General features: G+C 36.4%; 1 protein-coding gene across 1 annotated transcript in view; it reads left to right on the forward strand.

Annotated features, from left to right (window-relative positions):
• Positions 1 to 6,005: 6,005 nt before the first annotated feature.
• Positions 6,006 to 26,743, forward strand: part of BIOF (biotin F) — a 225,874-nt gene continuing 205,136 nt past the window's right edge. The window contains exon 1 of the mRNA XM_089798013.1: positions 6,006 to 6,394. Coding sequence (XP_089654139.1) covers positions 6,139 to 6,394 — 256 coding nt within the window. The 5' untranslated portion in view covers positions 6,006 to 6,138. The remainder of the gene's footprint in view (positions 6,395 to 26,743) is intronic.

Genomic DNA, 26,743 nt, shown 5'->3' on the forward strand with positions numbered 1-26,743 from the left:
GCGGCATTGGTGATCTTTGAACAGGCCGAAGAATTTCAATATCGTGTCGAAGGGAGACTGTGCGACAAAGTTTGGGTGTTTTCTGGTGGGTGAGTATTACTGTAGGGGTTGCCAAAAAGGGGTGGTTTAATCCCACATTGATAATGGGAACACCCCTTTGGGTGTTTAAAAAGAAAACACCACAAAAGTAAAATAAATAAGTCACCAGGTCTCTGAACTGATGCCGCCTGTTGATCCCAATTTTCAATGATGCTCGTCGAATTTGTGTTGCTAGCCCACAAAAAATTATAAATGGAAATTGAGACTGCCGATTAGTTGGAATATTCTGTGGAAGGAATATTTCGTGTAGGGCTACGGTGTCACTGCCTAGTACCCGCAATTTTTTTTTCTCTGCAGGCCCTACTGGGTGATTTAAAAAAAATAAAATTCCAAAAATTTGAAAATAATTGTAGATCTAAACAAACTACTTGCGCAGATTTAATAGATCATATCAGATTTGCAAATTGAGGCCTTCGGGTGCCAGTTTGCAAAAAAAAAAGCCTCAAAATTGACTTTGTCCCAACATAGGAAAATTTATAGTCAATTTTCACCGAATCGACACTCCAGATGCAATGGCGAGGTCCGCTTTGGCTCTAGACACTCCCAACCTCTGTGGATTCTCCAGATATGGGTCGAGGTGCTGAAGCAAGAATGGTCTCGTACGGTTATGTGAAGAGAATCTCCTTCAGCTCTGATACCATGTAAGAATTTTCCTTAGGGAAAAATTCACCCAAGACCAAGGAACTCAAGCACAAGCACAACAGTATACCAAAAAAGTATGACCAGGATGACAATATGATATTCATTCAATGTGTAAGTACACTAGGAGTGCTTGTATATAAAGGCCTCAGTAATGCTTCTAGAATGCCTAGGAAACAGGAACATGATAAGTCATACAACTAGGCACATGTCCACCAAGTGTGGATTATCCTTCATTAAGCACAAGAGTAAGTGTGATGATGAGAGGATAAGCCTACAAAGGTATAGCATGCAAAATTATGTTTTAGACACCATATGCTAAATTAGGACTGTGAATAATTGTGTTGTCTACATGAAAACTCAGTTAATTATGCAAACTCCAGTGTTGTAGACACCATGTGTTGAATTAGAGTTGCTTACTCCAGTGTTGTCAACATGACAACTCATAAGAGTACACAAAATCCTAAGTGTCTTGCCTAAGAAATAATAAAACAATGCATAATAATAAAATAATGCATTAACCTAAGTAAAATTAAGTAAAGTGTAATAAGTAAATACTTATTTACACCAACACTATCAATTCTCAAAAAGTTGGAAAAATCTACACTTTTTCACATTTTGTACATCCAAGTCATCCCTTTTCTATCCAGCTCAGACATGACCATTGAAAACTGTCTTTTTTTTAATAACTGAGAGTTGCGATGATGCGATTACCATCTTTTCGTTGCTTCGCCATAGTTCCTTTTCTTTCTTTGTTTTTAACTACAACCATGCAAATAGGGCTTTTCTCACTATTATGCAACCATACATCTCTTTTCTTTAACCACTAGGCCTGGCCTACAAGGATGTGATTCCTTTTGTTCGCTTTTTCACACTTCATTCCACTTTTCCCTTCTGACTATTGTGATTTGGCAATGAGATTTTATTCACCATTTCACATCTTCGCCACAATTTGGGACTTGACATCTTTCTTGCTAGCAACAATGCGATGCTTCATATATTTACCTTATCGCTCCCTTGCAATTGCTAGTCATGATGTATATTTTAACTGTGTGATGTTGCACTAAGCATTTTCTTTGACTGCTACTTCATCTTTCGCAACATCACAACTTAACAATCTAACTGTCTTTGAAAGCTTGCAAAAGTGCGATCAACAGTTCTTCGCTACTTCGAAACCTAAGATGTTAACAACAATTGAAACCATGTGAAGATGCAATTTCTGCATTGTCTAAATGTCACCTCTTTTCATAACTTCATAGTAAATATCTTAACTATTTCTAAAAACCTTGTGATCTTGCACTAACTTTCAACTTTAACTATTCTAAGTTCATTTTGCAAGCTTGCAACTTCAAAGATGTAACTACAGCTAAACCTTACTACAGTGCAATCAACAATATTCACCACTTTGTAACTTTAACTCCGAGTCAATCATAAACCTTAGTAATGTTGCAATGGTCTAAAACTTAACTGCATGATTACATTTCACACCATTGCAGCTTAACTTGTTACTTTGCTTCAAACACTTGTGAAAGAGCGATGGGAATTTCTTCTAACTATTAGATATCTTTCGTGGTTTCACAACTTATAATTCTTTTTCTTGGCTTAACTGATCATGCAAATAGGGCTTCAACTTGATTGTTTTCTTCTTATCGTTGTTTCATATTTTAAACTCTTAACTCAACAAGTAATCTTGTGAAGGCGTGATTGCAAGCTTTCACAACCTCACTACACTAACCTGAGGTTTCCTTTAACCACTTGCATTGATGCACTACTCTTAACTCTTAACTACTGCTACCTTTTTGCATCCTCGCAACTCTGTCTTCATAGTTTATCTAACCATTTGTGATCATGCATTGATTCACTTGTTAACTATTTCCTTCTATTCACACAATCACAACTTAAAATATACTCAATACTTTATGGCCTGCGACCTTGCGATGACTATTTGAAACTAGCCTTTTTCCTTTCATCGCAACATTGCAACTTGGATTCCCTTAAGCCAAAAATGACTTGTGATCTTGCGCTTTCATTGTTTTGCTCATTCGTACCTCTAACATGAATGTTATCAGTAACCACTACGAAGCCATGTTGAGCTGAGAATAGACCATTTCGTCTCCTCACAACCTTGAACATGGTTAGAGGAAAAAACAGAGCGATGTTGTGATTAAAGAGAATTTCACAACGTTGCAACTTTAAAGATACAAAAGGTCATGAAATATAAAATCGATATTAGCTCAAAAACTTAGGGATATAAAGATATAAATAAGATTTTTCATATATCCCTATTTTAATTTGCAAGTTAATTTTGAATGAACTTCAATTGACATCAAGACAAAACTTTTGCCCTAGGGTTTTTTATGATGGTTAACAGAATTTTCAAAAGCCCTAGGCATGATACAACAATTTCTACTTGATTTTCACAAGTTTTTCTCAAAATTTTGGTGGGTGAAAAATTAGGCCATCAACATGTTCAATACCTAAGAAGATTAAGTAACATAAAGACTTTCAAGAGAAAATCAAACAATCACCTGAATGTGTTCAGCTAGATTCATAATGTAATTTTTGGGTTGATTCCAAGTATTGGCAGTCTTTAAAGAATGTATAAAACAACTTTCACAACAAAGTTTCATTCCTTTTGAACATATTACAATCTAAACTACCGTTGCTATTGGTTTGAAATCTAATCACCATACTTCCTAATGTTTGGTGATATAACCCACTCAATTTATTGGTTCTTTAGAAGTTTAGCTAAAAAGGGCCTGATGGCGCAAGAACTAATAAACAATCCATGCAATATCTTGTTGTTACATTAGGTAAATAGATGATAGTTTAAAAGGGGTAGAGGATATGTTATGCAAACAACTTCTCCATTTCATACTAGCTCGATTTTTACAAGTAGATACATTTAAAACATAACCAAATAAATCTAGCAATCATTGATGATGCAATAAATAAACAACTTAACAATCATGGACCCTAAGTAAAATAGCAATGCATTCTCAAGAAAAATCTGGTAATTGCTAAGATTCTATCTTCTTGAATTTCTCTTTCCAGCCCCTTTCCTTCTTCACCGCCCACACCATCACTCATTCTTTTATCTCGTCATGGGTGTAATTGACCTAATTTGGTATTTCCATCTTTAAAATAATAATAATAATAATTTTTTCATTATATCTTCTTTACTCCAATGAAAAATGGGTAAGAGGGTTAAGTGAATAGTTAATAACTTTCATGTACTCTATTTTTGGCTTAGCAAGAATAAATAAATTTAAAGTATTAATGTTGTCTATTTGGTGAATCATGCTATGATCCTCAAGTTATCTTATCAATCATAACATCAATCAAAACCTAAGACACACAATTCAAACTCTAATTAAATTTCTAACTATCCATAACTTAGATATATTTCCATCCTACCATATTACCATTTAGGAGACTGAGAAATAGATAAAATACAACAAAAATTAAATCACATTAAAACTAAGTGGTGTATGCGGGCATTAAGGGGCTATCTGACCATCCTCTTTCGAGAGGTTAACACTCTCTACCTCGACCACACCCTCGTCTCGATGAACCTACAACCACTCAGACACTTGCAACAACGAAATGCATCAGTAATTTTATGAGCATAACTTAAGTAGATATTAATAAGTCACTATGATTATATAACAAAATAATATATGCATCATTATTATCATACTCATGAAACATTATTAACATAACCATGATTTCTAATGAAATGTGACATTCATCTCGATCATACATCTATGTGTTAGATTAGCCACAAGATTAGATAATTAGCTTAAGTTTTTCCATTAATCAATGTCCAAATCTAAGTTGATATTAACAAGTCACTATGATTATATAACAAAATAATATATGCATCATTATTATCATACTCATGAAACATTATTAACATAACTATGATTTCTAATGAAATGCGACATTCATCTCGAGCATACATCTATGTGTTAGATTAACCATGGGATTAGATAATTAGCTTCAATTTTTCCATTAATCAATGCCCAAATCTAAGTTGACCAAGTCAAAATCGACAAAATGCAAGGTGAAAATGTTTGTAAAACAATTAATTCCAAACTATTTATTATTTTTATTTTTGGATTGTGCAAGAGGTATTGGCGATGGAGCCCAATGCCCAATCGACCAGCCTTACCTTGGGATTGTTGCAAGCTTTGGGTTTAACTATGGAGGAAACTCCGTAGTTAAGCGCGCTCAGGCTGGAGTAGTACTAGGATGGGTGACCTCCCGGGAAGTCCCGGTGCTTCACCCCTGTAAGCATCACCTAGATCCAATGAGTGCTAAGTGTTCCATTTATTCTCATGAGAGATGGATTCATGTTGAATCACTACTCATGAAACATCGATGAAAAACTACCAAGTTGATCATAGAGGGAAAACTTGTGAGGCGGAAAAGCACATGGATGAAGCAAAATGACAAATGGATGCGAAAATGGGATATCAACATCCAAACTTGCTCGTATAACATTATAGAAATAAAAAAGTTTGTTAATGAAAAATTTCGCAATATTCTGTGGACAAGACGCATAGGGCGAAAAAAATCTTATTACATTAAAGAATTTAATCCCACTTCTAGTCATGATGAAAAGGCCTATATAAGAACACTTATTAATTGGAAAGCAAAAATGTTGATGGCACAATTTCGAACTAGTTCACATCAGTTGCGATGTGAAACTGGTCGGTGGCAAGTTCCAAAGGAAGAGCGGGCAGACATAACATGTTTATTTTGTAATATGGGAATAGTTGAGACAGAGCAGCACTTTGTCAAAGACTGCCTAGCTTACAATGACATCAGATCTGGTTATACAAAAATACTGCAGAACAAGGACTTCAACTATTTATTTGAGGAAGATCAAGTGAAGAGAGCAACGGATTTGATTACCAAACTTCAGAGAAGGAGAGACAAGTTAACCAAAACTTTACAACTGACTAGTTCCGCTCCTGACTCAGGAGGGTGATTGCATGGGTCCCATAGACTACTTTAGTGTCATGGACGTCATTAAAATCTATCATATCATATCCTCATGGGTCATTGAGTTTGACTCAAAATCACACAGTTAAATCCTGATATTCATATCACAATTAGGACTTGTTGCCAAATTGGAATTAGAATGGGACAAACTCGGCATAGACTAATCCTTTGAAGAAAGTCTATCACATATAATTTTGTGACTCTCATTTAATTTAATTTTACCGGCAGATGTCATTTATTAAATTGAATCAAGTAGCTAAACCGTAGCAACATTTATCAACTAAGGCAGTATTAAAGGGGTTCGAAGGGCGATTCGTTCGTCTCCATCTCCACTCTACACTTCAACGCCAAACGCATGCATGTAATTTGAGCTGTGCAATTGGAGGGAGAATGGGCGGGGAATGGAATGCGTGGTTGGAGGAGGCAGTGACCAAATTGGAGAAACTGAAGCGTTCGAGGTCGCTCAGGCCGTTGTTCACACAATGCCATGCCCATTCTTTGCTCACATATCCAAATTCTAGTACACACTTAAGCCATGAAGAATTCCAGACGTTTGATTCTTTGGGGGCGTGGGATCGATCTGCGGTAGAGGTTCAGATATCAGAGCCTACTTTTCAGTATTGGATGTCTAACTTCTGCAGCACAGGTTGCTTCCGTCCTAGTGCATTTGAAATTTTATTTTCTTTAATTTTTAGTATTTGAAATTTCCATATTCTCTAGTTTGGCGTTTGGAATTTTCATTGGCTTTCATTTGCGCTTCTGAATTTCCATATTCTTTAATTTGGCTAATGTCCATTTTCTTTATAGACATCTATCTAATGAATGAATGAATGATCTTGATGACGTCTACAAGATTGAACTGTCAAACGGACAAGAAAGCTCACAACCTGAAACTATGTTCATACTTCTTTTCATGTCTGACGTCTTGTTATTAATCTTGACAAGAAAAAATAGCAGTTTGTTTGATCTTAGCCTCTCTAAATAAACTGTGCATGTTATTGGCCTTGAGATAATTATATACTATGAATATTGACACATGCTGCACATCCAGTGAGAAAGTGCTATTCTGTCTCAATTGCACCCATCTTGGAGAACATGCAAGTTCTGTCCTCCCATATCTCTTTGGGCCTCTTCCATCTACTCATCTTGCACCTAAAATGATGCGATCCTGCTCTTAGTTGTTCCCCTAATAACCTTGCTTTCCTTTTAATAGCTGTTCCTAAATATGCTTTCTCTCCATCCTCCCATGGTGGGGTAAACTGTTGGATGTAGTAAACCTTTTTCCGACCAATGTTATTAATCCACATTGGCATTCTAAAACTTCTCTATGACAATTTTTATTTATTTTCCCATTTGTATTAGGCCACTCATGTAGCTTGGTGTGACATTTATTCAACCACATTTTATTTTGTTCCATCCAAGTTTTCTTTCTATGATCATGATCCTCTTCTTTTATAATTTTTGGCCAGCATTGGCTACCTATGGTTTAACCTTCTTTAAATAGCTTTGGAGCCAAACTATCGCTGATGCCTCAGATGGAAAAGTGTTAGCCTTTGCTAAAAATAATTTTATATGCGTGGAGGTTTTAACTTTGAGCCTTCTCATTATTAGGTGTTTCTGAAATCTCTCTTGCTGTCTCCATCCACAGTTTGACATGCTGCCTTCAAACTTCGCAACCATTGGTGTGATCAGCAAATCCAAAAAGTGTTTTTTGGTTTTCCAATCCCAATATTTTTTCTTTTTGCACCTATTTTGGAGTAAATATGAAGCTTTCCATCCCTCTTTATCATTTTTGCTCCAAGTCTCCCAACTGAGCTTATAATGAAAGTCAATCTCAAGATACTTGTATTCTTTCACAATTTCCAAGCCTTCAAAAATGAAGGTAATATACTTTTCTTTCCTCGTTAAAAGAGGAAATAATGAGTTTGATTTTTGTAATATTCACATGCATCCCTACCTCTTGACAAAATTGTTCTAAGTCCCTTAAATGATCTCTTAATCTTTGAGTTATAATAAGATAAGATCATCCATGTACAAAAGTAGCTTAGTACATACTCAGCCAATTGAATACCTTCCCCATTTGTTTTGTTTAATTAAGTTTCTAATTTATCAGTATTTAATCCAAACAAGGTGTGATAAAGGATATCCTTGCTTAACGCCAATGTCACTACCAAAAACATTTGGACATTCCTTCACTAGTTCTGATTTTGGCTCTAACACTCATATAATCTATGCATTGCTTCTCTATACTCACTAGGGCTACCCATTTCTTCCATTTCGTACCATAGCTCGTCTCTAGGCACCATGGCAAAGGCTTTCTATATGCTAGTTTCCCTTGATTGTCCCGTATTTTCTCTATGAAATGTTGAAGAGTGATGCAATGGTCAATGGTGCAATGTCTAGGTCTAAAACTAACTTGCCCTCTTGCTCTTTTTCCCTCACTGTTTACCCAACTACTGACTCTATGTTCTATCATGCGTCCAAAAGGTTTGCTAAAAGGGGGTTGACCATAATAGTGTGGTAGTTAAATGGATTAATGATATCTCCACTTTTATAGAAGGGAACAACCAAATTAGTTGTCCAATCCGTCGATAAACCATCTCAAATGACACTATTGAAGATTCCTATTATATGAGGTGCAAGGAGTACTGCTTCCTATTTTGAAAATTCAACTTGAAGCCCATCAATGTCACTAGCTTTACAATTTGCCAATTTCTTTATTCCTAGTTTGATATCATCCACTCTGAAGAATTCCTTTGATGTATTCACTATGGGAGGAGTGTTTTCTTGTGTTTGTTCATATAGTAACTTTGTAATATTCTAACCACTGTGCATTTGAAATAATGTTTTCGATTTGTTTTCTCCCTTGGTGTAGTTCCTTCCAAAACATTTTGAGATTGTGTTATTCAAGGGAGACTAACTCTTCCCTTTTTGTCTTTCCATACACTTTTTTTTGCTTGGATCGATTTTGCATACTGCTTCTTGATTTATTTGCTTAAGTCTTTCCCTTTTATAGATCTTTTTGTTACCTTTATATTCCTCATCGTACTATGGATTTGCTAGAAAAATACTTGTAGCCCTCTTCTTACTGTATGACCTTTAACATGCACTTAAAACTTTTTGGATTGTAGGAATCAGCAAACTACCACGGACATGACCATATTCTTCATTGACCTTTTCATCTGCCAAGAAGTTATTTACTTCTTGAAATTGTTTTTTAAGCACAACATTGAAGATGTCCCTGTTTTCTTGATCTTTGAGGATTGTGATTTTGTTAGCCACTTTCTTTTGAATGTGTAGCTCTTGTTTATTGTGTAGACTATTTGAGGTGAAGTCCAACTTAACAAATAGAGGCATGTGATTCTTTATCATCTCTATAAGGCATACTTCAATGTCAAACTCTACTCTAGCTGTAAGGTTTACCATTTTATGAGAAAATTACATAGTCTACCACACCTTGTTCATTATGTGTTTTGCACGTGATACCCTCTGAAGTTGGCCAACCTCTCATGGTGTTGCAGATAACCACACCAAACAAACTTCATAACCCCAATAATTCTGTTCCAAAATGTGAGACAACCCCATTACCATCATCTGAAGCACTAATCCAAGATTGATTGCTACATTCTTCCAACCATAAAGAATTATTCCTTCTTTTTCACTACTACTCAGTTGTAATTATTGATTATTAGCTGTCCTAGCATTGAAGTCCCCCAGTAACATTATGTGTCCTAGGGTGTTAAAACTGAAACATCTTTTTTCAATGATGTAAACAGGTCTTAAATATCCAATTCCTTCTCCTATAGTTTAATGTCCCCTTTTGCTAGCTATTATGTTGTGATGCGTCGTTAACTCTCTTTTACTATGGTCTTGTGGGCTAACCAAAACTTTATAGGGAGCAGTGTGAGATTTAGCAAGGGTTCTAGGATACTTGCTATTTGTAGGGAGTCAGAAGGGTTCTATGATTATGCATTTTAGTATTGGACTTGGAGTATCTCGCTGAGACCTTTCCAATGAGCTATCACACATGTTGTTTTGAGTTTGATTGGCTATTTTTTAATGCGAAAAGATTCAATATTATCTAATCAAGTGACTTTTAAATTAAGACATACATATATAAGTCACTTTAATTTTAAATTGCCTTTATTTCTTTTAAGTGGCAAATTACATTTTACTTAGAAGAACAAAAGATGAAGAGATAGGCATGAGAAAATGAAGAGTCATTGCATTGGCCATCAAAAGAGGGAAGTTTGATTCATTTGAGCATGCCTAGATATTGGATTGGATTTTCAGATTTATTCTCTTGAAGAATTGAAAGCTCAAGTTCAACCATTATGAGGATGAAAATTTTCTAGCTAGAATAGAATGAATGAGAACCCATTGTCAGTGGGGAGACGTCATTTCAAGTGTCTCACTTGTGCTTACACTTATCCCTTATTTTCCAATCTGATAGATGTCTGTGTTTATGATTGGAGCTGAATGTTATTTTACTGAAGAGTTTGTTTGTGATATTCATTTGGGAAAACACATCGTTGCTGGTATTTTACACGTACTGCTGAAAGTGGAATGAAATAGAAATTCTGAGACTGTTATTTGCTGATATTTTACTAATTAAATCTGAAAGTTTTTGAATGAATTATCTGTTCACTTTTCTGAGAATTCGGCGTGAGAAATTGGGTTAAATATTCGGGCTTGAAACTATAGTGGTATTAGATTTGGTTGCCGTGCTAGCCTGTGAAGTTTCATAAATAACACTTCACAATTTGCGCGTTTTCTTAGTGAGAGATTTTCACAGTTGATAATATGCACAGAATTAAGGTATTTGTATTTGCAAAGAAATAAACGATTTGATATCAGAATTGGTCACGGGTATCAAAAAGGAAAGTTTCTTGAACACAATTATTTAAAATAAAGGAATTCTTGGGTTCTCAGAAATAATAAGCTTCACACCTGGCAATAATTAAATATTGCTTCTTGGGCAATATTTATTATTTCTTGTGGGGTCCATTCAATTTTTGCCATAAGAAATTTATTAGCAGAAGATTATTATCAAAGTTGCAATGATTAATAATTGGGGCTTGGTCTATTGAATGTTTGAGGATTATATCTGGCGAAGTGGAGTGTGATTTTTTTTCTTGAAGCTACGTTTTAAACTTCATTTACAAAGAGCACAGGCAATTAATAAAACTATGTTTGTCCTTAATCCTATTGGGCGCATATTTGATGAAGACCATAGTATTAACCCAAAAATATAACTTTGGGCAATAATAATTAAAATGTGGGGGCCGCTGAAGGTTCTTCAGGCACTCAAAACAAGAACATTCCATTCTTCTATGTTTTGAATATATAATTACCGTGAATGTATTGCAAATAATATTTTTGGACATTCATTTCTGAGGTTGAGCGATATATTTCTTACCTGGGTCATCATTGTGATATTCATAACTTATGCTAATTAAGAGCATAGAAATGTATAGGCAAGGAATTTTGAAACTTTTGAATATAATTTATTCTGGGACCCAGCAATTATTCTAGTCATTTCTATTTCCATATTCTCGAAGATATCAAATCTAAAGTGGCGACTATACTTGGAGATTGGGATTAATTCTTCGGTTGATTATAGTATATCTATTGTTGTGTAACTTATTTTGGTCAACTAAAGGTCATAAGACTATGGGGCGATATTCGTGATTTAATTCAAGGGATGAATAAAATTTATATTTTCCGTTTGGTTGCTGTGAAAGATTTAATTGGAGGTATTTCGTTATTGTGAGTCATTTAACTTCAGTACTTCCACTTGTGCATATTCTGTTTCAGAGACCATCAACGTTGAAGAAGATGCCCAATATTTGCAGCAAAAGAATAGAGCTGGAACAAGGAATTAATATTGGAGCTATTGAAAAGTTGTAGCTATTGGGAATCTCAAAAAAAAGAAGAAAGAATGAAACAACATCCTCCGTGAAGAAGCATCATGTCATGAACAAGCCTATATAATTGACTTGTTTGTACCAGGGTGCCTTTTTGCTTTGGGCTACTGCATGTGAACAACTCTTGGCCAGTGTGGTCATTGTGACCTTACAGAATTCGACAGTGTCTGAAACCTTGACATTACTTCTTGTCTTGACATCATTTTGGAGGAGTTCTTATGCATGGCATGAGAAAGAACTTGTGGGGGTGGTTCTATCAGTTAGTTATAGAAGCATAATTCAATTTGTGGCTTTTCTTATGTTGTTGTGAAGATTTCTCTGTATTTTGGAAATCAATTGGACAGTGGTCAAGGCACATTTCCAAGACATGAGAATTTTGAGTTGTACTTTGAGTGGAATTATTAGGTTTTTACCTCCCTACTTTTAAACTATCTTTGTTTGATACTAAGGATTGGTTAGAGCATATAATGGTTATGCTGTTAGTATTGTAGCATGTTAATGAAGTTTCATCCTAGCAGAGCAAAATCACTCTTTTGGTGCATAGCAAGTTTTATGCCAGTCACTCTAATAGAATTCGTCAAGCAATTAGGGATTCAAGTTTAAATCTTCAAATCAAGTCCACTTCATTTCTTGGAATTTTTGAACCATTGTGGAAGGGGCTGTTGATTTGCAAGATGAAACTAAGAGTTTGGTTCTATGCGGCAAAGTTGGGTGCACACTAGTGTGGTGTAGGTAAGGCCTTGTGCCGATATGAGGAGTATCTAATGGGCTTGTGTTGCGAAGTTGGGTGCACACAAGTGTGGCTTTGGGTTGTTCCAACTCATAGGGAGTTGGCATTTGAGCAAAAATCTTTGGTAGATTGGCTTTGGGTTATAACACCAACTCATAGAGGTTGGCATCAAGGATATAAAGGAGATGGTCAAATAGATATGCAACTTGTGGTGAGTTGATATCGACATTGTTGGAAGTGGTTCAAACAATGGAACTTGGCTTAGGTAGTTGAGATGTGGCGTGGTGTCACAAGACCATAATGCAGTGATGGACATGGTGTAACAAGGTGTTGTAGGTTCATCAGAATGTAACTTAAGTGAAGATGGCAGTGTCAGGTACATTTAAGACCAACGTGCAGATGGGCTGCGAGGAGCAGTGTGGTGTAGGAGCTGTTTGGCACAGTTCCGAGGTGAAATTGATGGGTCGCAAGGAGTAGTGAGGCATAGGAGTTGTTTGGCACAATATTGAGGAGTAAAAAGTTGGACTCCAAGGTGGCTACGGTGGTCAACCTCAATGTGGAGTAGGATGGTGTGTGAAACATTATCCGAGGTGAGATGAAGGGGCTGTGTGGAGCAGATTGGAAAATTGACTATATGGTATAGTGAGATGTAGGGACTCATTTGGTATGGGGCTTGAGGAGAATTGGTTTGGGCCATAGGGTGTGGTATGGAATGGATTTGTATAGTGGAGATCTGAGGTACAACAATTGGGCTGCTTAGGGCAGTAGTATAGAACTTAGATGGTGTGGTTCGAGGTGAAATGAAGTAGTTGCATGGAGCGGTGAGGTGTGGGCTTGCATAGGGCAAGTTCATTTGTAGAGAATGTTTGGGGCCATTTGGTATGGTGATAGTGTGCGAGACATTATCTGAGGTGAGATCAAGGGGCTGCTTGGAGTAGATTGGAAAATGGATTGTATGGTATAGTGAGGTGTAGGGACTCATTTGGCATGGGGCATGAGGAGAATTGGTTTAGGCCACAAGATGTGGTATAGAGTGGATTTGTATATTGCAGATCTGAGGTACAACAATTGGGTTGCTTGGGGCAGTGGTGTAGAACTTACATGGTGTGGGTTCGAGGTGAAATGAAGTAACTGCATGGAGCGATGAAGTGTGGGTTGATGGTGTGGCAGGTTGGCTTGGAAGCTACGAGAGTAGGCTAGGTAATAGTGTCATGAATTGGTAAGTTGGGCGATATGCTATTGTAAAGTGTAGGTTGATGTGAAGTGCATCATCGAGGTGAAGAATTTGGGCTGTCGAGTGAATGCAGAGAGGCGTAAAGTTGCAACTTAGGTACATGTGAGTCGTATCCGAGGATAGGATGCAAATATTGAGGAGTTATAAGGTTTTAGAGGTGTATTGGCAAACAGAAGTCGGGTGCATTCTGGGTTGAGGTGCTAAGGATGAGTTGGATGCTATAGTGGCATGCTATAGGTTCGGTCAATAGTCAAATAGAGTAGTGTAGCAGAAGGCCTGGTGCCAAGGTTGAATGTGATGACTTGGGAAAGTGGATTTAGGAGTCAGTTGGTATAGTTTGGTGTAGGATTGTGTTCGGTACACAGTATTTGGAAGGTTTAAGTACTAGGGGATGCACAATGTTCTGGAAGTGAATCGATAGACAGGTGTTGGTGGTCATTTTGGGTTGTAGTGTTGGAAATGAGTTGGTATCAGAGAGTGATCTGGACAGAGCAGCTTGAGTTGAATAAGAGTAGAGCTTGGAGCTCGAGGATGCTTGCATGGTCTAGCAAAGGAAGTAGAACCACGGTGGTTTGACATTTACTTCTATTCCGTAGGAGGTGTATGTTAAGGCAATTGGGTGTGTGCACACTTGATGAAGATTGGGGGTAAGGCGCAGTCTAGGTGAATGAAAACGGTTGGACCAGAAGAGGAGTCAGTAGTAGTGATCGCTAGTGCCACGCATGGTTGGAGATTCTAAGGGAGAAGGCTTATCTTGGGTGTGAGCTAAATCCAGCCCTGTGACACATTGTATAACAATATAGGTATGGTCTTTTGTGTTTTGAGAGAATCATTACAATAGTAACATTGCGGAAGTTTAAATACAATTGATATGTCTTAATGAACTTGGAACCATGATCACTAGCAATAAGAAGGAAGAACACTTGAACTTCTACAAGCAAATTGTTTGACAAAATACCTTCACAACTAAGTGGGTAAATGAAGCCATTTGCATATCTAAAAAGTGATCTCTTCTGTAAAGAATTCAATGATACATTCAATGGTGATTAGTTAAGAGATTTGCAAAAAGAAAAGGAAGTGGGCAATTTGCTGTAGATGATTGTGTTACAATTGGAGTCCATAGCTGATGCTCTGTCCAAGCTAGAAGAATTAGAAACATATTTGTCCAAAGAAGACTAGAGAAATTGTAGGCTCCTTAATTGAGCTTTACAACCCTCAATGCTCACTTTGGTTCAACATAAGTTTATAGAGCATCCCCATGGAGATATTAGGCTTGTAGTTGCTTCATGTCTTAGTGAGATTACACGGATAGCGACACCTATAACACCCTATAGTGATGATATATTGAGGAAAGTTTGTAGCTAATTGTGAAAATCTTTTAGGAGTTACATGATGACAAAGGCCCTATGTTTGTGAAGAGGGTTAAGATCTTAGAAATAATGACAAAGGTCAAATCATTTTCCACTATGATTGACCTTGAACGTAATGATTCTCCACATGTTTCTTCTTGGCTTAAATTAGGAAAGATCATCCAAATAACTTGAGGGCTTGCATGGACACTGTGACGTCCTTAGAGCTTGATGAAAATGATGATATCAAAAATAGTTGCAATCAGATTTGTTGGCCATTTGGAGGAAGGAACACGTGATATCATTTGATGCATATGAATTCTCCAAAAGATTGGTTAAGCATAAAATTGAAAAGTTCAAGGAGCACATGATTAAAAATGAACTAATAGGTTTATAGGTTGGAGGATCTCCAGAAAAGAGCAAGAACAAAATGAGAAGATAGCATATTTGTTTCACTTGTGCGGAAAGTTCGACACCTAATCATGTTTGTGGGGATTCTATTGAATATAATGCAGCCAAACAAATTCAGATCAAGAGTAAAGAAGATAGGAATTTCATAGATTTGCCCCCACAAAACAACATGAGTCCAATTTTTTTAAGGGTATGGGATATAAAAATCTCTACATCAGTGATTTTGAAGTTGTAATTGAAACACATTTTGCTGAGGATGGTCTTATTCAATGTGAGAGCATGTTGGGCTCTCAAGATCATGACAAATTGTATGAGAATGATGACATGACGACAACCTTGCCCTTGCATACAAATCAATCGAACATGGAGATGAAGCCTACGATAACGTTGATGACACCCTTGTGAGGAGTGAAGAATCATGTACCCTTAATAACAACAACTCACTTATACATGATAGTGATTTAGAGGACCAATCAAAATAGAATTTAAAGATGATGGTGTTTTGGATGACCAACAAGAAAATGGATTTCAAAATGACAATGATTCTTTGAAGAATTAGCTGAAAGGAAGACACTCATAGGATCACTGAAGATCTCTGGGAAGGCTCAGATACAAAAAGGGCAAGGTGGTATCGGAGATGATTTTTATGTATCTGATTTAGAGGGGGTCAAAGTAGCCTTTGAATCTTTGAAATCCGATTATTTATGTCTACTTCCAAGCAAGGATTACATTTTAAAGATTGCTGAAATATGTGTTGGGTGGATATTTTGCAACTAATAGTTCTGTGAAATTCCTATCGCAAAATAGGATGACTAGCCACAACGTTTGAGACTGAGTCTCTCCTACCTTAAAGGGAAGACTCCCTCTTCTCACTGTTCCTTGAATCAACTCAAGGTAAGCAAGAAATTAAGAGATTTTGAAAGGGTATTACCAATATTCTTTCCTCTTAACTTTCAAGAGAGAAACTACTTACCCGTAGAGTGAGTAATGGGCAAGATCAGTAACTGCACTTCTATCTAAAGTTGGAAACAATGATACCAATAAACAAATACTAACTTAAATGCTAGTTGAAAGCGTACTGGTGTGGCTCTAGGTTTTAATTTATTTTATAAAATTAAACCTTTACTATTGGGGCTCAAAGATTTCCAGAAGTAAAGAATTCTAACTATTTTTGTGAATTAAGAAGGTAATACACGCTTCTGTCAAAGCTCGTAGTCTATGTATTACCACAATCTCTTCTAGTCAAAGCTTTGAATCCGACAATTCCTTAACTCGTTATGCTCAATTATTTAAACCATACAACAATAGCACGAATCAAAGAAGACAAACACAAATTACACTCAAAGCTTCCAATTTGCACTAATCACAATCGCACTCAATTAAAGTTCGGCTCCAATTGTTTCTTTGTATTTACTTTTCATCCAAAATAGCACTACACAATCAAAGTTATGCTTGCACAATTTCTTCAGAGCCTTCTTGCATACAATAAAAGATCCTTTTTACAATGAGAGAGACACTCCTTTTATAGGAAAATAAGTGAGAAAAAGTGGTAGCAACCCAACCAACTTTGACTTGATCAAATTAGGCGAGAGAAATTATTGGCTTACATGTCATAAGGACATGCATCAAATTATGTGTAATTACATCTCATGCAATTCATTCTCTCCAACTAAAAACATAAAAACTAAAGAGGGAATCAGATGGAAGAAAGTTGAAAAAAAAATCTTAGGGATTGTTTTGAAGGGCCTTGTACTTGGTGATGCAATCACGCACTGTAAGAAGATTTGAGATTTCCGTTGTCTATGATATAGCTTCAATTCTGATTGCATTAGCATATGCTGATTTCACAACCATGTAATTTGGTGAAAGAGAATCCCATAGGCAGTTTGCTACTGATTTGTATGTAGCAAACCTCTTCATTGTGTGTGATCCAAATTCTTTAGAATCAAGACCAGCATTCACTCTGACTTTATACTCTGAAGTTATCTCCTCCTTTGTGACTGGGTTGTCATGTTCAATAAGGACATTACATCCCATTTGTTCCAGATTGCACATGATCTCTGTTTCAATTGATTGATAGTCTTCTACGGTTGCTTGCAACTTTATCAGAAGTTTTCCCAGTGTTTCTTCTTTGTGGCCCATGAGTCCTTGACATTTGTAGAACATTTTTGAAGATGGAATGACCTCACATGCAATCATGCCTTCCAGATCAGCATTAGCCATTTGATTCCAATCACCTAGAATTTCTTTCAAGAGATCAACTTCTTGATTCAAAGAAGCAACCAAGTCATGTAACATTTCTTCTACGCCCCAGATACGTTCAAGAACTTTGATCGCATCTTTGATGGCCTGAACTCCTTCAGAGAAAACCTCTCCAAACCAAGCCTTTGTTGCTTCAATTATTTGTTTTTCTTGAGGCTTCTGAGATGTGGTGATTGCATATTGTGAAGACTACTGACGAATGACCTCGTTTAGACAAGCAACTTCTTGTTTAAGCTGATTCTTCTTCTCGCACAACTCATGATTGCTTTTAGACACATTGGCAAGTGCATCTTGAGCATCCTGCAAACAACTTAGCCGTGATTGTTTACCAAGTTAAATTTTGGTGAACTTGTAATCCAAATGATCAAGTTCTTCAGCTGGTTTGTCTACCAAAGGTTCAACAGTTTCTACATATTAGTCTTTTCAAAATCCGCCACAATCCTTGAAATAATCTTGTCTTTCAAATATTTAGACTTATTTTTCTTGATAGGAAGATTCTCTAGAAGTACGACAACCTTTCTTCTTTTCACAGTGATTTTACACAACCATGCAGGCAAACTAAAACCTTGATCTTTAGAAATAGGGATAATGGCCACTGTAATGAACCCTTTTTGGGGTCATTGTTTATGTGCAACTTTTTCTTTAATTTGTATCCCTTTTGCCATAATTTCCCTAATAGTACAATGTATATTATGCAAGGTGTCATGCATGGCTATGTCTGATTTGCTTTGTGATATATGCTGTGATCTATTAGGGTAACCAATGATTATGTCATCTCTAATATTCTGATCTGATATATGCAATGGTCTCTTTTATAGGAGTCGTCTCCGATATCAATTTGATTATATATGTTCTTTAATGGTGTTGCCTCTGATATGTAATTGGATTGCTTGAACTGAATGGTTGCGGCCCTTATTATTGAGCGGATCCCATAGAGAGAAATAAGTTATATAAAATCAATTCTTTTAATATGCTCTTGCAATGATATGATATCCACATATGTACATGATCGACCAACTCAGGAGGCATGATAGAATAGTCACCACTCCCCATAATAATAATAATAATGAAGAATTGTCACTTATTGAATCACTAGTTCATTAATCATTGGTTAGATATTAAGTAATCATTAACTCTTAAAATGTTTAGATAGTAGGATATCACCACAGTCAAATATGATATTGGCAATAGCCTTTATAGTGTTAATAGTAAATACCCGTTCATTTATGTGATATACCCATCCTTGGACTCCTCCAATCTTATCGAGGTCTTCACATATCCCTAAGAAATGTATTGCCGTTACTATACTTCTAATAGCCCCACCTTTTGTCTCTTAAAATCAAGTAAGATTAATTATGTCTTGAATATAATATCATTGTTTATTTCGAATTATAGATTATTATTTTATAATAATTTTATTATATTGATAATATATAATTTATTAATGATATATCATTATTATGTTATATCATTCTTATAATATTAATTATATTAATAAGGTAATTATGTCTATTATTATTTTTATTAATTATATATTATTTTTAATGATTATATATTGTATTCTTATATTAACTATATAAATTATTTTTTTGATATTAATAGACTATTATAATATTATATTATTAATTTTAAATAATAGTATGTAATCTTATATTATGATGAATTATAACTATATCATTATTAAACATACCATAAGATTATTATATTAAATAATGATATATTATTATACATATTTGAGATATATCCAATATATATATATATATATATATCACATGTATTTAATATTATTTATCTTATTATAAATGATATTTATATTTTAAAATAGATAATAATAATACTTTATATAAAACTTTTATTTATTAATTAAATTATATACTAATATGGGGACATCACAGCCACCATAGACATTAATCCTCATTGTATTTCTGTTGTGACCGTGCATGCTTCGGTTTGCACAACTGAATTCATGGGTGCCTGATGAGAAGATTCTGTCATGAATAATTCGAAGGTAGTTATTGATGTATCAAGTTGGGAAACTTGATCTTCTGTGAGAGTTGGGAAATCTTCAAACACATTTCCCAAATTCTCATACCGCTTAGCTGTGAGAATAGGGGTTGCCGGAGAGATAGGGAGTGCCGACATGTTCACTTTTGAAGCAAGGATGGTAGATGTAATAACCGTGGAGAATGAATCCACATTATTGTCTATATCACATCCAAAAAGGGTGTTTCTTGAATAAATGGACCTTGAGTGTTTGTCGGTCGCGAAGGAGAAATGATCATAATCTCTCCTTCCTCTTCATTTTCCTAATTAAACTTCTTCAAATTCTTCCTCAGATTCTTGAACTTGCGCAAGCACTTGAGAAGATTCTTGAACGGATTTTGATCCCTTTCCGCCTCTAAGCTTGAACTTGAGAGATTTAGTCGAATCTGAAGAAGATGCACCATCTTTTCTTGAAATCTCTACTCGAGTTGTCCTTCCAATTGGTCCAAAATGATCACAATCTACCCCTGGGCTTAGGATATACTCTCCTGCAACGATTGTTTTTCAACCGCTTGTTAGTATTAGGCAAGATGTATTGAAATCTATCAAAGATAGAAGTTCTTCCTTTCTGTTGCCACTGTATGGGAAAAGGACACTGCTTTTCAAAACTAGCCTGATGATATTTTGGATCAAGAATGTTGCCATCATCTTTAATTTGAAAATTGGGTGGGATCTCAATCATGCTAAGATAAAATGATTTGTTGCAATGTGAGCGTGTAGTAGTTCATCTTCATGATATTTAGCTCTGTCTGCAAATCAATCCATGTCCTTTATGCAATGAACATGAGTGAACGCTCTTTTGATCTTTGAATATATTCCTCGGTAATCGAAATCAAACCTAGCTTTGAACTTCTTCAATGTGATAAGTTGAAGTTCTGCTTCTGTAGCTTTTGCCTTATAGATTGAATTGATCACATATTGACCAATTACCAAGTGCTTGGTTGTAGTGATATCGAATCCTAGCTTGTATTGAGTATTCTGATACGTCTACACCTCCATGAGCTATCTGGCTAACTCCGTCAAAATGAATTTATCGGTAGCATATCGTGGCAAGGTATACAATTCTCCTTTGAAATAACCAACTCTCAATAAAGTGAAGTTGGAAATTGCAAAAAGATGGAACTATATTGATTTACCCTATTCCAAGCTTCATTTGATGCTCTCCTAGTTACCAACCGTTTATTAAACTGACACCTGAAATTTCCAAAAAATGCATCTTGGACTCTGCTATAGTGATATTTTCTTTGTGTCAATGTGATTTGATCATAATATTTCCAAATTGGAACTTGAAGCCAATCTCCTTTAGTTGAAAGTCCTGAGAAGGATCCCATAGATGCAACAATATAAACTAGGTACGTGTTCATGTGAAATGGTGCTGACGTTCCCATATTGAGCAAACTGTTCACACAGTGCTGTACTGATAAACTCTCCCTAGAAGATGGGTTTGTCGTTGTCAAAGATTTGAAAGATGAACTTGTACATCCATGGTTCAAAGTCACTAGACTCTTTGAGGCCACATTCTACTAAGGAGAGTAATCAAATCTTTGCATTAAGGCTTGAAGTTAGATCTGTGAAATGTCTTGGGCCATCTTGAAAAGTTTCTTTTGACATCCAACCAATATGCATTCATATACCTTTGATAATCTAACTTATTTTGATTTTATAACTCCAAAGATTTCTCTTTTCACAGATCTACACACTTTGCACTCTGAGGAATTTGGAAGATCTGTTCATTAACTTCTGGATCCAAGCTGATGATAATGTTACCATCTGCGTCCTTGATTGTTTCGGTCTTAGGACAGAAATGCTGAGCACATCCTAAGATGAATGTTGGTTACAAGGAAGCCATAGGGGAATTAGACACCAAATAAATGTTACTTCTTTTGATGCGTCTCATCTCTCTGTTTGAAGGAGCTTTGACCCTTTGTATGAAACTAGCCATGTCGACGTGTCCAATCTCTGTGTCGGATACTTGATCCAAAGGAGATGAGACATGAGATGCAGATGCATGAGCATTACCTTGCCATACTGGTGTTGTGAGGTTTTCACACCATTGCCCCAAGATTTTTGGGGACCCCCTTTTTCGAGCAAACCTTGGCAATTTTTGTGGATTTTGGGAATTTTTCGGTGGCCTTGGCAAGATTTGGATTTGTCGAGAGGTTTTTGAATTGGTGACTTTACACCTTGGACGCCTTCAGGCTAGGAGGGGAGTTGAATTGTTTTCACCCAGTGCAAAACTTGATTTTTTCGAAACATGTAATTTTATCCTTAGGCCAAACATAATTTATAAACCAACATTTTTTCGATGGTTAAAACGATATCTGGCAGGATAAAATTGAAAATTTTGGACTTAGATGGTTTTTTGAAAATTTGAAATAATTGTATAAGCTTGAGCATTTTCAAAATGAATTTGTTAGATTTAGTCCTTTTTGAAAATCTTGAAATTTTTTTGGTGAAAAGAAATTTTGATAGTGAAATTGAATTTACAGTTTGAATTTCGATTACCAGGAAAAGGATTTATTTTGTTAAAAAATTGAAATTGTATTGCAAAGTTGAAATTGGATTAAATTGCAAAATCTCATTAATTTGGTTGAAATTTTGCCTAGAGGATTTTAGAAATGTTAAAGGAAATTAGTAATTTGGAATTGAAAATTGATTTTGGCTTGCTAAATTCGATTTTAATGATATTTTAATTGCCAAAATGTTGTTAAATGAAAATTTTGACATCTTGTAGGCTTAACATATTTCTATTTTGCAATTCTAGATCAAACTGGCAATTAAAATAGCCAATTTCACTATGGGGCTTAGTTATTTTCACGTTTTATTTAAAACTGGGCCATCGTTAGAGGTTTAACTTAATATTGTTTTCCTCTAGGCAGGTCGGCTCACTCTGGAGATCAACTGGAGGATATAAGAAGGGACTTCCCCCACTCTTATTTCCTCATTCTTTCCACCTCTTGCTTGGTTGAGCGATTTTCTTCCTCCTTGGTTGGGCGATTTCTGCCCTAGGTGATTTTGGAGGAGAAGGTCTGATTTTTTTGCAAGATTGGGTGATTTTTTGGGGTCTGATTTTTCCTCCTAGGGCTGCGATTTTCTTCCTCCAGCTAGGCGATTTTATTTGGTGAAGAGGCAAACCGATTTAAGGTCTGATTTTTGGCAGTTGTGGGTGAATTTAGAGGGTCGAAATTCCAATTTGGGGCAGACTTTTCTGCCCTAGGGCAGCGACTTTCTTTCAAATTAGGCAATTTTGGCAAGGAGGTCAAAATTTGGTGAAAGGGGCAGATTTTTGCAAGCAATTCATTTGCTAGGGCATCATATTTTGGAGGAGGACTGAAATTTCTGAGATCACATCTGAATTTGAAGAGGCCCGATTATTGGTAGGAGGCAGATTTAAGGTAAGATTTTCGTTCATTTTTAGAGGTTAAGATTGATTTTAAGGGCGAATTTTATTCCTTGTTTTTGCTTGGTTCATTTCCCTTATCTTCTTCTTGCACTTTTGATCCACCATTTCGTCATTCCCATTAATAGGCTGAAGTTGGGAGATATAAGTGTAGATTTCATTATTGGACACTTGGAGAGATAGAAATAAGCTAGACCACCCTAGGATTGAAGTTGGGAGGTATAAGTGTAGTCCATCCTAAGGTAACAAAGAGGTAGAAATAAGTGGTAGTTCCACTCCTAGGATAGAAGTTTGGAGATTAATAAGTGTAGAGATAGGATTTGGAGAGGCAGATATAAGCTAGATTGCACTGATAGAAAGAAGTTGGGAGATTGATAAGTGTAGTTCATATCATTTAGAACGAAGGGGTAGAAATAAGTGTTTACATTCCTTGGTGGTGGTCAATTTAGGATTGTTTGAATCTTTTCCTGGTGTACCTTCACCCCATTTGCATCAATCATGTGACCAACGTAAAAAATCTCGGTCAATCCAAACTCACACTTTGATTCCTTCACAAACAATGAGTGCTCCTCCATAATACTAAGTACCTCATTGAGGTGTTGTAGGTGCTCCTCCCAAGTTCCACTGAAAACTAGGATATCATCAAAAAATACTAACACACTCTTTCACAATTGTCTTCTAAAAATATGGTTCATACATCACTGAAATGTAGCTGACGCATTAGTGAGTCCAAATGGCATAACCGATAACTCATAGTACCCATAGTGACATTGGAAAGCTATCTTATGCGCATACTCCTTGCGAATCCATATCTGATGGTATCCAGAGCTGAGGTCTATCTTTGAAAAAAAATTCACCCATGTAGTTCATCTAGTAACTCATTGTAATGTCCCCATTTTAGTAGTTGACCAAGTGTGTGTGCGTTAGCCTTGTTCTACATGGTCCCGAGGGCTAACGAAGGGTTTAAAGGGATCCTGGAGTGTTTTGGCTTAGTCATTTCCAATTTGGGCCAAAATGAAGTTGATTTACTCAGTTTCAGGCATACTTACTATTTTTAGTAAGTCGGCAGGACACAGTGTAGGTCAATTTTGGTGATTGGATTCGATACTCCTTGGTGAGAGCTTTCCGATGAGCTATCACTCGCATTATTCGGAGTCCGATTGTTAATACATTTAAATGCCTGAAGTTTTATTAAAGTAACGTCTAATTTAATTGTAAAATATTAAAGTGTTACTTTAATATTTATTTTATGGTGATGTGTACCCAAGGGAGACATAAGGGGTATTTTAATATATGTTTTATATATTACACATCTTTTATCCCACATTGCCCATATGAGTTGAGCGGACCCTTGGAAATAGAATAAAAGGAAGCATTTGTGGCTTCATTAGGCAGGTTGAATATGAGAAGAAATTGGTGTGTGAGTTGCAGCTCCGTTCTTGGCATTTGAGGACGTCTATTCTCTCTTGTAATATTCTAGATGTCATTCCCTTGGGGTTTGGCCTTTGGAATTCTTTGTTATTGGCTTCATTATCAGGTAGTTTAGTTGCATTTCCAGCTACAGGCAGATTTGGTATTTTGCTAATATCTTCTTCACTACTTGTCCGACGCTTATGCCGCTTTGAGGGAATGGTATTACGAAGGTAGTGGACTGATTGAAGGACAAAGTATTGTAGTAGCAAGTTCGAAAGCATGGGCTGGAGTATTATGTCAATACTGCTGAAGTAATTAGTGAGTTGTTAAATTTGCCATGTATTTGGTTTTATGAATTCTGAAAATAACATTTTATTAGCAGCAGTTCATTTCCACTTTGCATATTATTGTAGTTTCTTTCTTGTTTATGTTGTATGATACCAATTCCATGCACAAAACACAACAAACAAATAAACGTTTGATTTCCGGAGTTATAAGGGGTTTAAAACATTAAACGGAGAAATAAGAGGTTGCATGCAAACTGTTTGACAAAATTCCTTTCAGCAAATTGGTTTAGTTTTTTGGGACATCCAGGGGTGCCCATTACACTCATCAATGCGAGGAATAGAGTTCCTGTTCTTGATGGTTCTCTTGTTGAGAGCATGGTAATTGATACATATGCCAAGAGTGTCATCCTTCTTCACCAAAATGATTGAAGAAGCAAAGGGACTGGAGCTAGGTCTGATGTGTCTTATGTCTAAGAGTTCCTTAATCGTCCTTTCGATTTCGTCTTTATAGTGCTTGGGATGACAATAAGGTGTAGTGATGACAGGGTTGGCGCCCTCCTCTAACTCAATGATATGCTCAAACCCTCTATTAGGGGGAGCGCCCAAAGGTATGTCCTCAAAAACCCTCTTGTTCTTATCAAGCATTGGTTGAATGTCAATATGAACTTGCTGCCGTGAGTCTAAGGTAGCCTTAGAGGAAATGAAACAGTGTGTTGTCCACTCCATGTCATCATGACTCATAATAGCCTCTATCCTGTGGGCTGAAATCATTTTGGGTTCACCCTCTAGCATAGCCTTGAGGATCACCTATCAACCATCCTGTAAGAATTTCAGCTGCATCTTATCATGATTAACTGTGTACTTGCCAATAGTTTGCAACCACTGTCTTGCCAACATGGCTCTAATCCATCCAGATTGACCACATAAAAATCTACCTCAAGAACAAAGTAATCAAAGTGAATCGAAAGTCTTGACACTTTCCCTATGCACTTCAATCTCTCACCTCCTGCCACTCTAACCTCGAACTCGGGTATGTCATCAATCTGTGATTTTATCTTTGTAACCCAGCTTGTGCTTATGAAATTATGTGATGCACATGTATCTAAAAAACACACAATACGTTGTCTTCTAACTACTCCCTTCAAATGAAAGGAATGTCTTGTGGGATCACTAGAAAGGGAAGCTATTATAGGAGATTGTCCCTAAGTGGATTCCTTCTTTTTCTCTCTAGGTGGCCATTGCTCACTTTCTTCCTCATCTCTACCATCAACATTGCTGTTCTCCTGCTTCTCATCCTCCTCCTCTGAGAGTACCTCGACATAATGTATTTTGCCTTTGCCAAGGCATCTATGATCTGGTGTCCATGGCTCCTTGCAAGTGAAGCATAGCTTCTTACTCCCGAGTTCATTTTGTGTCTCAAAATCCAACTTGGGAGGGGCAGTCTTATGCTGGTTCTTGTTGTTTTGGAACGAAGTAGACCACTAATAAGGTTTCTTAGGAGATTGTAGTATTGAAGAAGGTGAGTCTAGATCGTGTGCGATCTTAATAGCATCATCCAAAGCGTTTGGTTTAAGGACCTTAACCAAACCTTTACATTTGCCCTATAAACCCTCAGTAAACAACATTACCTTACGCTATTCTGACATCCAGGACCATCACTGAAATCTGTTGAAACTCATCAATGAAGTCATCTAGAGATCCACTTTGTCGCAATTGCACCAAATCCTTGTAATAGGCCTCAATGTCCTTCTCGTCAATGCAGGTGATCAACTTAGAAATGAAAGTCTCGTAAGACGTAATGAGACCATGATCTTGGGTGACCAACCCATGTTGCCACCAATCATATGCTACTCCCTCTAAATGCATTGTGGCGAATCTAATGGCTTTTGTCTATGACATGGGCTTGTGTTAGGTAGGTGTCTAGCTTGTGAATCCAAGC

Source organism: Cupressus sempervirens, chromosome 8 (assembly GCF_028749045.1).
Source record: "Cupressus sempervirens isolate cs-2001-9-10 chromosome 8, ASM2874904v1, whole genome shotgun sequence".
NCBI classification, from domain to species: domain Eukaryota; kingdom Viridiplantae; phylum Streptophyta; class Pinopsida; order Cupressales; family Cupressaceae; genus Cupressus; species Cupressus sempervirens.